Genomic DNA, 15,713 nt, shown 5'->3' on the forward strand with positions numbered 1-15,713 from the left:
TAAAATGTACGATATTTTCATTAATTTATATTGCTTGAATTGAGTTAAAAAAATAGTGGAGATTCTGAAGTGTTAAAGGCTTTGAAGTTCACAATCGGTAAATCAACCTTAAGAGTTAAGCAGATTAATCAGTGTGTTACTACGAAGCTTTTGACTATTGGGGGAAAGGGACAATGGTCACCGTCACTTCAGGTATGAAATGTTTTTTTGTTTTTCTAATTGTCAAAGGTAATTGTAGTTACTGGATTATATTTTGCCGTATTCCGTCACACGACGGATAGATTTGAAAATTAACCACAAAAAAAGAGAATGAAAATGCGACTTCTAAATTATCTTAGGACAGAAATCAGTGAACAAGTTTACAGAAATATGATTTTGATTTTAGACTCTTTTTATTAAATACAATTTAACAATTCTAAATTTCATGTTTTAATTGATGTCTCAAACTGAACTGTGTTTGGATGGTATTTATTGTAGTAAGTGAAAACCATAAAATTATTCCTTGAACTGTCAAAATGAATTGCATAGAATCTATACTGGGCAGCCTTTGCAGAGTTTACAAAATAAAACTGTGAGTATTTGAGATTTTCATGATCATCATAAGTTCAAATAGACTTTTTTCAAATGTGACAAGTTGCCTGTTGAATCGTGGGTAAGAGATACATTTTTACAATTGTAAGTAAGGTGAAATTTGAATTGTTTAAAATCTGCAAACGTTTTGGTTGTTGAAATTAACATGAGCATGTTCTTTGGTTGCTTATTCGAATTTTATGAAATGATGTGATAAATTAAATCTTGAACGTCTTACAATGTTGTTTTTGATTTATGAAGAAAATGTGTATTACTAAGTTTCTTCAGGTAAGGTTGGTATACCTATATTTATGTTATCTGTTAAATGAGTTAAAATTTTAAATTAGGTTTTGCATGGATGTCTCATAAGTAAAGTTTGTGGCTTTGTATGGACTGACATCTTTCAATGAAATGTGTAACTGAAGTTTGTAATATTGGCTTTCAAAGCAAGAAAAGACAGATTGAGCCCTCTGAATATCTGTTTTTTGTAGGTCTGAAGGAAAATTGTTATGTTATTTCATTTATATATTGTTTTTAACGTGCTCTTTTTTTTCTTTTTTTTTGTCATTTTCAGCCACTCAGACTGCTCCCACTCTGTTTCCTCTGGTTCCATGTGGTTCTGGTGGTAGTGACATGGTCAGCCTTGGCTGTCTTGCCACCGGTTTCAACCCCTCTTCCATCACCTTCTCGTGGGAACAAGGCAGTACTTCTTTGAACAACGTCATCCAGTACCCTTCAATCCAGAAAGGCAATGAATACATGGGAATCAGTCAGGTTCAAGTCAGAAGACAGGACTGGGACGCAAGAAAATCCTTCAAATGCATTGCAAATCACGCTGCAGGAGAACGACATGCTATAATCACGTCATCACCGCCAAAACGTAAGATTAATGCAAAGTTATAAATCTTTACTTTTTAGTATTTTTTTTTAAATTGCATTTAGTTGTCTTATATGCCATAGTTCAAATTTATTAAATTAAAAATTATATTTATTATTTCCTAAAATTGTATAACCTTGTAACTGGTGTTTTACTAGTTATTGTGGACCTTTAAATAGAATTATTTGCATTAATTTAAAGAACCACTCATGTCAGAACTGATGGGAGTTCTGAGTTATGTAAAACAAAAAGATTAAAAAAAACAGCTAAAGTTTCTGGTGAAGGTATATTTAATTATGTTCTTAATAATTGGAAATCACTCTTGGTTTAAATTCATAACGAGTTTGATTTTAAAATTGCTTAGATGGGGCATATTATTTATATCTTTATTGATGTCTAGTAGGATTTACCAGGTGGAACAAGAGGGTAAATTCAATAGTATTTTCAGCATCTGACTTAGTTGGTTTTCCTCCTCACTAATACCTTTTCTCTTTATTTCATAGACTACTTCTGCATCTTCTGTTGGTTTTTTTGTGCATGAACAATCCTTCTTGTTTCCTGACTTCTGCCTGTGTCTGTTTTTCTGTTTGTTGATTAATAACCTCGTTGTAAACCCTATAACTCTGCGCTTGCCAGTCAATGTATATGCAGAAGTGAGTGTTAGTTCTTTGACGTTCTTTAATGCCAATTTTGGATAGATGCATTTCCCTCTTGAATGGCATAGAACAACTTACTGCTGTGCTCATAGAACGAATGTCTTAAATACATGAGTTTGATTATGTTGTTGGAACCAGTTAAAGATACATCAGACCTGACCACATGAACCAAGCCTCATGTTGTTTCCCAGGTCTTCTGCATATATATAGATCTTGTCCTTGCTTCTGCAAACATATATGTGTATCTGTTTGTCTTTCAGCCAAGGTTTATGAGCTTCCGACTGTTAAAGTGTGTTCCTCCGTTGATGAGGGGAAAGAGGAGGCTTACTTCTCCTGCTTTGCCAAAGATTTTGCTCCAAATAAATATGAGATCACATGGCTGAAAGATGATCAAGTAATCACCGGGGCAGTAGATAAGGTCGTCACATCGTCTCAGGGAAGAAATGACACGAATGGAACCATCCTGTACAGTGTTGCAAGTCTCCTCACACTGCCGTCCAGGGAAGTGCCTGAAGGCGCAAAATTAACATGCTTATTTAAGGGAATAGGTCAAGACGACAAAACTCCAGTCTATACCAATTCTACTGTGTCCCACAAGCGGTGTTCAGCTGGTGAGTACGATGGTAGTTTTTACATTATACCTAATCACCAAATTGATGTTTCTAGTCTGTTTAATTTGTTTTTGTCTTTATTTTTTTAGTCACTGAAGGGTGTAGCGAAGATATGGATATAAGGATCATACCCCCCACAAACAAGGACATCTTTTTGGATGGAAAAGGAACCCTGATATGTGAAGTCACCGAAAAAAAAGCGGGATTTGAGAAGGTCGTCTGGTTGGACGAGGACGACACGGAAGTGGTATCCACACAGGAGAATAGAGGATCCAATGTACATCTAGCTAAAATTGAGATCACCTTTGATGAATGGAGCAAGGGGCTCACGCGTGTCTGTGAAGTCCACAGCACTGAGTGGATTGATCCAGTGAAGAAAGAGTACAAAAGAAGCAACGGTAAGAAAACTGTTCAGAATTCGTCTTTATTTCTTCTTCTCATGACAGAAAACACATTGTGAGGGACATCTTCCCGTGAACAATAGACGTTTCCGTCAGATTGTGTGCTAGTTTATCTGTGACCCTAACTGTTCTCTCATGCTTACAGGAGGAGCTTCTAAGCGTCCATCAGTGTTTATGTTGCCTCCCTTAGAGCAAACTAGAGAAAAAACAGTGGTTCTGACTTGCTATGTGAAAGACTTCTCTCCTCGGGAGATTTATGTGGACTGGCTTGTCGATGATGAAAAGGCAGGCACAAAATATCAGTTCAGTACCACAGAACCCGTGGAAAACAATGGATTCTTCTCCGTTTACAGCCAGTTGATCCTCACACAAGAACAATGGAATGAGAAAGATGTGGTGTATAGCTGTGCTGTTCATCACGAGTCTGTGGCAAAGTCAAGCAAATCGATTGTCAGATCCATTGGATCCAGAACCTTTGAAAAAACCAATGTGGTCAACCTTAACATGAACGTCCCTGAAACGTGCAAGGCCCAGTAGATGTGTCTATGCGTCTTGTTTTTCTTTTTTTTTTTCCCTTCTCGTTTGATGTCTGTTGCTTGTGATTTTTAAACTGTTTGTGTGTTTTTAGTGCAAATTTAAAATGAAAATAAAAAAAAAAAATACTCGCCGACTGTGTTGATGTTTGTCGCTTGCACTTTGTGTGAACTTGATCTGGTGTCGAAACTGAATGTTCGTGTCACGTTTTACGTGAGTTTTGTCCTCATGCAACCCTAATAACACTTCATTTGAGTTCTACATATTTATACTTCAAATAGTTGTGCAATAATAATATAGAAGGATTTCAAATGCCATAGTACTTACAAGAATACTATCACCTCAGTAACATCAGTTATTGAACTTAGATTTTCTCATTTCATTTGCAAAAGTAGAGCTGACTGTGTTTCTGTGGTGTGTCTTTATGTGACTGTTTCATCTACTGGGTTTTGCACCCCCAAAAAAGTCTTGATGACTCTTAAACTCTGTTAAGGTCTTTCACAAGCAAGTCAGTATCATAAGTAATAAGTGATCAGATTACTGTAGCATTTTTCAAATGGCTAAAGACACAGAAAACTAGAAACAATTGAAAGGAACAGAAAAAAGCATGATTATAACCTATGTTTTCTGGAGTAAAAGAAAATATGGATCATTATCTCACACTACTGAAAAATACACTAATTTCAAACAGCAGTACTACCAGACCTCCTGATTGACTCAAGTAGAATCACCACAGAAGAAGATGACATGACTAACACGGCAATCACCTTCATCCTTCTCTTCCTCCTCACTCTGGTCTTCTCCATCGGGACCACTGCATTTAAGGTAACGCAACAAATTGAAGTAGGCACAAATGTGGAATTACTGACATTAGAAACTTAAAACCAAATGTGTATTTGCAAAATGACAAACACTCCACTGCAGTGGATATGAGCAAAGACTTTGGAGGAGAAAGTAGGCACACCCTTGAATAACATTTTTACAGCTGTAATGTATTTATGATGCAGTTAAATCTAAAACAAGGCATTTTTTGTCATTTTCCTTTGTACTAAATTACATACATTCAACAACATGATGTTAAAACGCAATTTTGTTTAACCTAATTTAGAGTTCCTTGTGTCTTCTAGAGTTATAAAAACATAATTCATATTTTCATGCCTGACAATCATTTTGTAAAACAGTTTCATACCTAGTAGTTCTTTCTTTAACCATTTTTCCTACTTATGGCTTTTTTTAGTTGCAATGCTAAATACTTCAGTTGTTTTAAATGAATATTGAAATTTACCAGAAGAGTATATGTATGTTATGTATGTTTATTAACCTTAATGGTGTTCTTCATAGTTAAATTGCACATTTTATTATAATCGGATTAGGAATTGGGCATAAATTGACGTATCAAAAATACTTATTTGGCCTAAAAATTTGAGCAAGATGAAAAGCATGTTGAACTGTCATGTAACTCTGAGATTGTTCTCAAATGTAAAGTACTTTATGTAAAAAGTACATAAAGTAATAATAATAATAATAATAATAATTTTATTATTATTAATATTAATAAAAGCCTATATTAATATTATAGGAGACAATTGGGCTTTTCAGAGAAACAATTTCTCCAACAGCTGGTGTTTCTAAAGTGCAACATCAAAACAGGTGAAATAAAGGATCTACATAGAAATTTCCAAAATAAAATTGTTTTCCATAATGCAGAAAATGTAATTCTCTATTGAAATATGCAATATTTTGTCAGAGAGTCCTTCAAAGTCAAACATTTCAGCTCCTTTTCATTGCACTGGTTCACAATAATTGCTATTCTAGTTTATAGAGTTTATAGATTCTAGAAATTACTCTAAAATGGACACTTCAACACTTTGGTGGAATCACTTTTAAGTATCTCAAACCTTTTTTTCTTTTCATTTCAGGTTCTAAAATTAATAACAAAGTTAAATTAAAACAGAGAGAAAATTAATTAGCTGATAAACCTGTTAATTTGTGATGACTTAAAGAATACATTGCTTTAATGAATAACGTCAGTGACCAATGAGGCAGAAATCCACCAGCTATTTATTTATATAACTTAGTGTATTGTTGCTAATAAAAAAAAAACTTTATATTTCCTGCTAATATCTTGTCATGTGAAATATTTATAGTGCCATGAAAATAAGGATTTCAAGCTTTCCACATCAGACTAACAATTGTAGAATAAAAATAACAATAAAATTAGCTCATTCTTTTATTAATTTTATTTTGCCAAAATAATACTTATAATTAAATGATCAAAAAATGTACCTCATTTAATTTTATATATTGTTAATCTAAGTACTTTAACATTCTAAAAACAACACAATATTTTCACACTGCACAATCATAATAACAAAAGATGTCTTAAAAAGAAAACAATTAGCAATCTTTGGTGTTTTAGTACGAAAATAATAGTAGCTAAATGCATTAAAAATGTTCAGCTTAAAAATTAAATTACATGAAGAGAGCTTTTGTAAATTATCCAAATATTTTATGAAAGGTGTAATATGTTGTTTTATTTAAAAATGAATAAAAGTAATATTTTTTAATTTTTATTATTGTGTAAAATGTCTTCTGAAACCACTTTATGATATAATTTATCTGTTACAAAGATAATTAGCACTTTTGATCTGAGTTAGCTTTGCATTGCTTGCAATAGAGTGTCCATATATAACAAAACAGCTCAGCAGAGCATTATTACATTCATTAAGTCCATAAATGTTGATAAATAATATCAGCAACACAATGATATAACACTGTTTTTAATGCATGTTTTTCTTTTTCCTTTTTTCTTTACAGGTCAAATGAAACCAGAAGTACATAAAAAGGACATTTGATAGATTAAAAAAAAAAATACAAAAACATCTTTTTTTCTGAAATTTTCTTATACTTTTTATATCATGTAAGTAATTGCAAATGATATTTGTCGATCCTTCCAAATCTCAAAGCTTCAAATCATTTTGCGATGCAGTTTTGAAAGAGGAGAACTGCTTTACTCTTTTTATTTCTTTACAATATTTTAACACTGTTCTCAGTTGTGTATTTTTTGCTTGACATTCTTGTTCTCATCACACCACCAGCACCTGGAATCAATGACCCATGTTCAACTCTGCATGTAAATTAGCACTTTTCGCCTCATGGTTACTTTTTTCGGTCTGTTATTACTGGACTTGAAAACTAAAATCTTTGGCAAAGTAACGAGAGATTGTCTGTGTGATGTCTTATGTAAAGCAACCTGAGATATTTAGATGTGTTCTCTGTTTCTCTTACTGGCATAACTGCACCTCACACCTGCTGTCTGTGCTGCTCTGTTGCTCTCTGCTCTGTTTCACTTCTGCTTTTCGGTCCCGTTTTGGACCTGGGTGTTACACAAGCCTTCCGCTCGTTGCATGCCCTGGTCGCTCTGCTCTGTCAAGCTCAACATCTGTTCAACAGACTTTTAAAACTATTTTTTGCTACTTTTATTTTATTTTTTTTTGTTGTATAATGTGGGATATAAAACTCTGCCATCTAATGTAAATAAAAGCAAACTGCACCTGAAATTCAGAGTTGGTTATTAGTTAAAGTTGGTTGTTAGTTAAAGACCACAGCATGAAGGTATGTATGGATTAACTTTAATCAGATTTCATCTTTATAGAACCCCTGCTTAGCTTTGTAATGTCATGCAATCTCCTCTCTTCCACAGCTGCCCGGAGTAATCCCCCAAACATCACCTTGTACCCTGTTTGGGATGGAGAACTCAATATTTCTAATGTCAGACTTGTCTGCGCTTTGAGCGACTACTTTCCCAAGGACCTAACAGTGGAGTGGTACAAGGAGAACCAGCTTCTATCAAGCAAGCAAGATGTGAGAAATTTTATAAGCGCAAATGAGGAGGACAGAACCTACACTCAAACCACTGAGATTATTCCAGACAAGGAAGCATGGATGAAAGGATCAACATTTAAGTGCAAGTCTATTCACAAAGCCAAAAATTCAACAGAAACAATAAACATCTGTCAGAGTAAGTCTCTACAGGCATTGTCACAAACCAAATAGTAAATTGGATAAAATTAGTCCATATATATTGAAGTGTTGTTGTGTTTTTTTGTTGTTGTTGTTATTGTTTTTGTAGTCTATGGAAAATACAAGCCTCCCATTTATATAGAGATCCCAAACTTCATGAAAGTGACGACAGAGTCTGAAGTGGAAGCAAAGTGTTCCATGACCACCGTGCTTAATCCCAATCTGACCTGGGAAATGGACGGGGTTTCAGTGCAGCATACAAGCCTAACAAGAAATGACATGTTTGTAAGCACTACACTGAAGGTTTCATCGGAGATATGGGCAAAAACGAAAACAATTCAGTGTAAAGCTGAACATCTTTGCTTCTCAAATACGAAGGCCGTTAATATTTCAGGTAAAATGAGACAATAATACGAATACTAAAGGACTGTCTTCAAAGTTATAAAACATGACACAATCTCTAAAATGTGCTGTAACATTTTTCAGTTTTACGTTGTGTTATATAGTTATATAGTTTCGGTGACACTGTATGTCACCATACTTTTATTTTTTACCTGTTATGATCCAGGGCCTCCAGTTACACGTCCACAGGTGGAGATCAGAAGATCCTTCTCAGAGCTGCTGAAGGAACAAAGTGCCGTCTTCCAGTGTGACGTCTCGCAGCTCTCCCCGCAGGACCTCTATGTCACATTTCAAGTGAACGGAGCTGATGCTTCGCAAAAATATTATATTAATCTTCCTGAAGGATCCGGCCCTCATTCAGTCAGTAGAAGTTTCTCTGTTCCTAGAAACTCCTGGAAAAGTGACACAAATGTCTCGTGCACAGTGACCCAAGGCTACTCCAACAGTCCCTTCAAGTCAAATTTGATGAGCAGAATTTTTGGTGAGAATTGTTTGCATCTTCTTGGAAAACCCATTGCTACCTAGTGCTCATTTTTTTTATCTATTTTTTTTTAATCTGTTTAAATTTCTTTTCTCAAAATACTTTAGTGGAGCCCTCAGTGGAAGTTCATCCTGCTCCCAGTGAAGGATTTGAGCAACAAACACTAGTGTGTTCTGGACGCGGCTTCGACCCACAAATCAAATGGTTTAACGGGTCAAAGGAAATAAACCCATCAAATCCAGACTTCAGTATGAATAACAACGGTCTTGCTGCTGTGATGAGTCAACTGCATGTTGGTCATGCTGAGTGGAAAAGAGGAATGGTATTTACATGTGAAGTGTCTGACAGTTCTCTAAAGAAAAATGTCGAAAAGGATATCAGTGTCTGTTCAGGTAAAATTCTAATTAAATCTGTCCATGTAGTTTTCTGGTTTTAAATATGGATCACCTGCTTTATCAAGGATTTATTTTCTCTCTTAGTTACGCCAAAATCTTCTCATATGGTCGCCGTCTATATTCAGAGACCTAAACTGGAGGAACTCCAAAAGGGGGGACGGGTGACTGTTACATGTCTTTTTGTTGGGACTAGTCTTTGTGATTTCTCCATAATCTGGAAAGTAGGAGATCACCAAGCTTCCCCAAGTAATATCAATATGGAAAAACCTGTGAGTCACAAGAACGGAACGGAAACTTTACACAGCTCCCTCTATGTGTCAGCAGAGGACTGGCACTCAAATAAGCAAGTGTCTTGTGAGGGAAAACATCTGTGTTCCACCAAAAGCTATATAGACTATATCAGCAAAAGTACAGGTATTGCAAGCACTCTGAGGACTATTTACAAATGTTATCTTAAATATTATTTAACATTTCTTTCCTTCTGTTTTGTGTTGGTGTTTCCAGATCTGTATCAGCCAGTTCTGAGGATAGTGGAGCCAACTTTTGATGAGCTGTATACATCTGACAGCGTCACGCTTACTTGCTTAGTTTCAGCATTTTTTCCATCTGACATCATTGTTCAGTGGACAGAAAATGGCCAACAACTCCCAGCATCTCGCTATATTGACAGTCCTTCTTGGAAGGAACCGGGAACACGCTATTTTTCAATGAGGAGCAGACTAAATGTAACTAAGGCTGAGAACAATAACTCAACTTACTCTTGTGTCGTCAGACATGAATCCTCCGAGACTCCATTTGAAACCAGCATAAGTGACGTGTTTGGTAAGCTAACGATCAGTTTTCAGAAATCGCATTTTCTTCTACAGTACACTCTGAACAAATAACTTATTTCCTCAGCCACTGTGAGGTACACCAAACCCTCAGCCGTCTTGCTCCGGGGAGAGAACGAGCTCATGTGTCTGGTCTCGGGCTTCAACCCAAAATCCATCAATATCACTTGGCTCCGCAGTGAAACCACAGAGCTGTCGGACTACAACACAACCGAGCCCTACATAGGGCCAGATAGGAAATTTAACATTCTTAGCCGCCTTCGCCTTGCGCCAATTGACACCTTACCTGGCGTGGTTATCACCTGTCGGGTGACACATGAAGGCGCCACCGTCTCAGTGAACATGTCTGAACCAGGTATGCGAACTACATTATTCTTGAGTGTTAAAGAGTTTGTGTTTAACACTGTGAGTCAGATTTATTTTTAATTAACTCTTTATTTCCACTAAAGTCATCATAAGCTTATTACCAGTGAATCTCTACATTTTCTACAGACACGCTGGAGAACTGTAGCTTCTTTGATGCTATCAAAGACACTGATGTGAGTCAAGATACAATGAAGGAAACCTGGACTATGGCACTAACTTTCCTCTGCTTTTTCCTCTTCACCATCATATTTTCTCTTGTTGTCCTCATCATTAAGGTAAGAATCAGCTATAGTGTTGCTGCAGGTACTTCACTGAGTACAATTTTGAGTTAGAATGTTAATCACTGTCATGTTGACACATTTTCTTTTCTTCTACTTTCAGACAAAATAGTGACAATCAGAAGACATTTTACATTTTTTTTCAGTTTGGTGTGCATAGAGTGGCTCATTATTTTTTTAATTTTGCTTTTTTTCTTTTGTGTTCTTTGTTCTAGTTTATAGCAAATATTTTTGGAGAGTTATCGTGTTTCTCTTCTGTATTTGGTGTGAGATGTAAATGCTGTTAAGATAAATAAAATTAATGATACTACCGTGTGCTATATTTTATCAATGTTTTCTGTACCTGAACAAATTGTCCACAAGATGGAGACAAAGTTCTACGTTCAGCTTTGCTCGTTTCAACTTCCAACACAGAAATTATGCAGTTTTAAATCCGAGATTTTTTTTTTTTTTTTTAGTTTTTTTTTTTCTTTTCTTTTTTTTTTGCATCGTTACGAGGAAGCAAAATAACAATTGTGACTTTATCAAAAAACTAAAACAAATGTTTTGTTTTAATTTACAGATGCACAAGTTGGACTGTGTGCATATTTCATTTGAGTTTCCACTTTAGGCTTGTGTTTGCCTTTTGTGCACCTTGTGGGTTCATTGGAATCTATTTCTCAGAGAGATTACACCAGGAACACAAAGGTTTACTATTGGCTGCTGTACCGATCTGGCAGAGTTTGTGTCCTCGATTGGCTGTGGACCCCGTGGCAGACGGCCCATATCTGTGACGCTGTTGCTGGGAGGGAGTCGCAGTGTGCGGCTGCCAGTCTTGTGTCAAGGGGCCAACAGAAAAGAATCATGGAAGCATTTCCCTGTAATTGCATTATTTATCTCATCTCCATTTCTTCCAAAGTATCAGACGAGGCTCGATCCCTTTGTACTTTCATGAAAACAAAGTTTAAGCTGCAGGCAAACATCTTTTCACGGATGCAACAGTCAAACATGTACGGAGAATGTTACCTGAAAGTCATGTAGCACCTTGGAAAAAAACGGAATATGTTTAACATGTTCAGATTTCTCACACATCCTTGTTAACGTCAGATGATGTCATAGTCTGAACTACAGATGAGCAAAAACAGTTAAATGTATGTCCATTTTACCCCAGTGCATTCATGATTAAACAAATTAACGCCATCATTGCTATATTTAAGCTTACTTTGATCAAGCCTAGAGTGAAATGGTAGAGCATCGACTATTACAGATACAATTGCCTTTACAGAAAAGCAAGAAAAGAGTCTAAATGTTCTTAATGGTGTTATTATTGTAATGGCATAATTTGTCCTGCTTCAAAAGAAGCTGTTTACGAAAAGTCACTTGGACTGACAGTTCATCTAAGGACCTGTACTTAAACTTAATTGTAACAGTGTCACCTAGTGGTTGTAACATTTATTACAGGTTTATGGGAAGCAGAGTGAGAAAGTCGACGATTACTTATGAATAATTGGCCGCAGGGAGGAAACAAAATGTGAAAAGAAAGTCTTAAAAAATATATTTGACTTCATTACATTTAGCCACAATCTTTTTCTAAGTTGAAATCCAATAGACAGTGTTGCTTTGATTAATAACTATAAAAACCCGATCACTGCAACAAACAAGACATCAGTTCCACCAGAATTACTTCCGTCTTAAAATCAATAACAAAACTCGTAGGAGTCCTATTGCCTTATAAATATTAGGAGCATAATCATGTCATCTTTAAGGCCTAAAGAGAATAACATCTAATTCATTAACTCCTGTTATAGGCAAACAATGCAAAATTGTTTATTTTCCAGTAAAGAATTGTAATTGCACATTAAAACAAATGTAGCGATTCATAAGCAAATATAAGAAAAATACCCACTTTTTTTCCACTGTATTTTAAAGTTCTCAGTTTATCATTGAAGTAAAGTTTGTGAATGTAATAAAATTTTACATTAAATTTATAGTAAAAGCATACAACAAAATGTATTTCCTAAAATAATTTTGTTCCTGAAAAACAGTAAATATAGATTTTAAGCAGATGAATTTAAACTGCTGTTGTGTCTTGATTAACCTGCACAGCCGCTACTGAGCTGCAGACCAATCATCATTTCTTCAGCAGTACTCATCCCACTCAGGGAATTTGATTTTGAATTTATGAAAAATCAAGTTGCTGTTTTTTATTTCATTAAAGAATAAAAGGAGATAAAGACCTGATGTATTTGATGTACGCGGCTTCGGTTTTATTACAACTTTCACATTTATACAAATCAATGTTGAAACTTTTTAATATATAAATTGGCCACCTTTGGGTGATCTAAATCGCAGTGTGCACATTTTAGGCTACTGCTTGTGCTCCAAGTTTAGATTTGAGCTCCAAATGGCTTGGGCCCAACCTTCCTCTAGCAGATGAGCTTCTACAGCTGCATCTTCATTTCATTCACAGCCACTCACGACCAGCCCAGATCCTGTGTGGAGACACCTGGTGGAAACATCAGTCTAGGAGCACCCTGTGTTCACTGGGCTCTAGTAAATCAATAGGCTCACCCGCTGCAAGTGTTGCACAAAGACTGGGGAGGAGGTCATTTACATGCACACATGGAAATCTGTTTTGAGCTTTTCAGCTGAAAAGAACGGCCAGATTTGAAACACTTGCGCTTCTCCATCAGAGGAGTTGTTGGAAAATTGCATCAATCAAGGAGCAGTTCAGTTCCCGTGATAAACATATGCTTCAAAGAACCAATCAAAGTCTCTTTGAGATCAAAGTTTTTGGATATATATCTTACTGAGGCTTGTCAGAAAGGGTTTCCTTCTGTGTTAAATCCAGTTCCACATGAATCACACCCCCCAGTTTCTGCGTTGCCATTTTTCTGCATTCAAATTTAAGCAACGGAAACGGTCCCTTTTAATTGAGATGGAATTTGAAATAGTAAAGAAATTCAACATTTAAAAAAGCAAATCCTAATTGAAATTATTAGTCAGCATACAAAAAGAAGGCAGTACATTTCTCGCTTGTCCTTGGAGAAACAGTCGGATGCTGCCAGACTGTTCACAGAACATTTTGAATGCTATCATTTTGCAGCCACTGCACAATTTTTCACTACTTAATGTTTCTCTATCACACAAATTTTAACATGATATACCAAAACGTGAGGTTATGATGGGACAAAATGTTGAAAAAAATCTAACTATGCATAGAAGGATGCTGCTTCTCCATGTATGGTTTTAAATCTAAGGATCCAGAGTAGACTTGAACTAGAAAACCTAAGTGGTGTGGACGGCTGATACAACAGCAACAAAGCTGTAATGTATTTTGGTGCTAAGGTGTAAACTAACAAAAGTATTTTAAAGTCTATTCTCTGAGCTACAGGAAGTCAAGGGGAGGACTTTCAAACCAGGGTGATGTGTTCTATTTTTCGAGTTTTAGTGAGAGAGTAAGCAGCTGCATAAGTGTGACTTTTTTGGCAGACCTGTGAAGACGCTGCTGCAAAAATCAATTTGGCTGAAGATAAATGTATGAGTTTCTCAAGATCCTGAAAACATTATTCAGGTGATGGAAGGTCGAGTTTAATATTGTCTTTGTGTCTCTCTTAAGGTTCAGGTCTGAGTCCATCACTACTACATTTTCTAGCTGTAATAGCTGAAGCTGGGCAGTGACTCTTATGTGCAGATAACTTCAATTTAGTTTCTTTTCAGCTAAAATAAAAGTAATTGCACATCCATGAAAGAAGTTCTGTTCTTTAAGTAAGATCAAGTCAAGTACTGTCCTTAAAAGTGGCTTATTTATCTGTGATTTGTACCCACAACAAGTTTCATATTGTTTTATGTGCATGAGAAGTCAATGGAGAGTTGGAGCCTGGTATGTTAAGCAGGGACCTCCTGCTTGCATCTAAGAAAAAGAACATCAAGTTATTGCTCACACCCTGTTTAGTCTGGTTTATTTGAACACTAGTTTGTTTGCCTAAACAGTCTGGTTTGTTTGGGGAGGTGTGAATGTGCAATCAAACTCTGCTGCTGCAGACCAAAAAAGCAGACTCTGGTCCAGCTAAACACCTAAACCTTGTTTCAAATGAAGCGAACTCCGGCATGCTTTGAAGGAATATGTCAATTCCAAGTGGAATGGAGACCAGAAAGTGAAATGCAACCAAAAACAAATGTGCTAATCAAGTGCAAGAGTGAGAGATGGCTCGCGGTCTTTTGCCAAGGACAAAGGAGAAATCCTACAGCCGCTAAAATCTGACACCACTCCATTTTTGTTTACATTTCGTGAAGAAATGAGATATGCTCAGTATGTTCTTCAGAGGTTTTCGCGTAGTTTCCTTCGGTGGTTTTTGGTGGAGTGTCACCACAGGCAAGGGGTGGGAACAGATTTTTCAAACGGTTTGGTTTGTTTGACACAACAGAGTGTGAAAGCGAACTGCACCAGCAGAAAATGTAACGAATACTGCAATTTCCATCCACAATCAAACAGTCTACCAGACTATCGGGTGTGACAACAACCTTAGAGTGAATCACAGATTACCATGACTTTTCTTTTCTTTTCTTTTCTTTTTTTAGCTGGAGAAATCCAGTCTTCACAAACAGTTGTGTTGTACAACTTGGGGGCAGCAAAAAAATAAAAAAGGGGCTTGCCCAGGGTGCTGTTAATGCAAGAACCGCCACTGTGATGCAGCATGAATTAAAACCTATCACAATAAATAACCATATAAGACAGATCCACACATTAAGGTCACAATATATAAGAAAATACAACAAAAATGGCTTTAGAGGTTTCTTGCCCAGCATTTTTTTTTTCTTTTTTCAGAAGGTTTGACGCTAATTCAAATGCGTGCCCAGAATTTAATCGAGCTGAAATGAGTACAGCCAGTCGGCCTACTTTCCCCGGGTTTCTCCACTGACAGGCGGGGAGCAGCAGGAAAACTGAGAGACTAGTCTCTCTCGATGCAGCCCCGCTGCTGTGCCAATGCGCAAACACTCTCCGCCGTTCAGGGATAGGTCTCCCCCCAAAATGAGGCTGCGCTCGAAACGATCATGCGATTGAGTGACGAGCGCGTCATGCTTGTCTTCCTCCTCCTCTGCTCTGTGCGATCAGTGGCTCTGTGTTCCGCAATCCCCCGGGATACTGTACCGCCCTCGATGGCTCTGCTATCGCCGTTCCGTTCGCACTGAATGGCCGGCCGGATCGAGGAAAAACGGGGGGAGAGAGCGCTGCGTCTCCTCCTTTAGACCAACGCTCTGCATCAGCTTCCCAGTGAGGGGGTGAGTGTCTTGCTTTTTTTTTTTTTT

The 15,713-nt window shown here is 36.7% G+C and overlaps 2 protein-coding genes across 4 annotated transcripts in view; both read left to right on the forward strand.

Moving 5' to 3' along the window:
• LOC103145434 (uncharacterized) overlaps positions 1-10,739 on the forward strand; it is a 277,103-nt gene extending 266,364 nt beyond the window's left edge. For all 3 annotated transcript variants that reach the window (XM_016676792.1, XM_016676791.1, XM_016676793.1), the window contains 10 exons: positions 1,145-1,450; positions 7,353-7,670; positions 7,782-8,066; positions 8,241-8,555; positions 8,663-8,947; positions 9,035-9,364; positions 9,455-9,772; positions 9,848-10,135; positions 10,273-10,421; positions 10,528-10,739. In XM_016676792.1, the coding sequence (XP_016532278.1) occupies positions 1,145-1,450; positions 7,353-7,670; positions 7,782-8,066; positions 8,241-8,555; positions 8,663-8,947; positions 9,035-9,364; positions 9,455-9,772; positions 9,848-10,135; positions 10,273-10,421; positions 10,528-10,536 (2,603 nt within the window). In that variant the 3' untranslated portion in view covers positions 10,537-10,739. The remainder of the gene's footprint in view (positions 1-1,144; positions 1,451-7,352; positions 7,671-7,781; positions 8,067-8,240; positions 8,556-8,662; positions 8,948-9,034; positions 9,365-9,454; positions 9,773-9,847; positions 10,136-10,272; positions 10,422-10,527) is intronic.
• A 1,937-nt stretch (positions 10,740-12,676) lies between these two features.
• Positions 12,677-15,713, forward strand: part of nacc1a (nucleus accumbens associated 1, BEN and BTB (POZ) domain containing a) — a 28,551-nt gene continuing 25,514 nt past the window's right edge. Inside the window, exon 1 of the mRNA XM_007562881.2 lies at positions 12,677-15,686. The gene's annotated coding sequence lies outside the window, so the exon portion shown is untranslated. The remainder of the gene's footprint in view (positions 15,687-15,713) is intronic.

This window comes from Poecilia formosa, unplaced genomic scaffold (genome assembly GCF_000485575.1).
Source record: "Poecilia formosa unplaced genomic scaffold, Poecilia_formosa-5.1.2 Scaffold142, whole genome shotgun sequence".
Classification (NCBI taxonomy): domain Eukaryota; kingdom Metazoa; phylum Chordata; class Actinopteri; order Cyprinodontiformes; family Poeciliidae; genus Poecilia; species Poecilia formosa.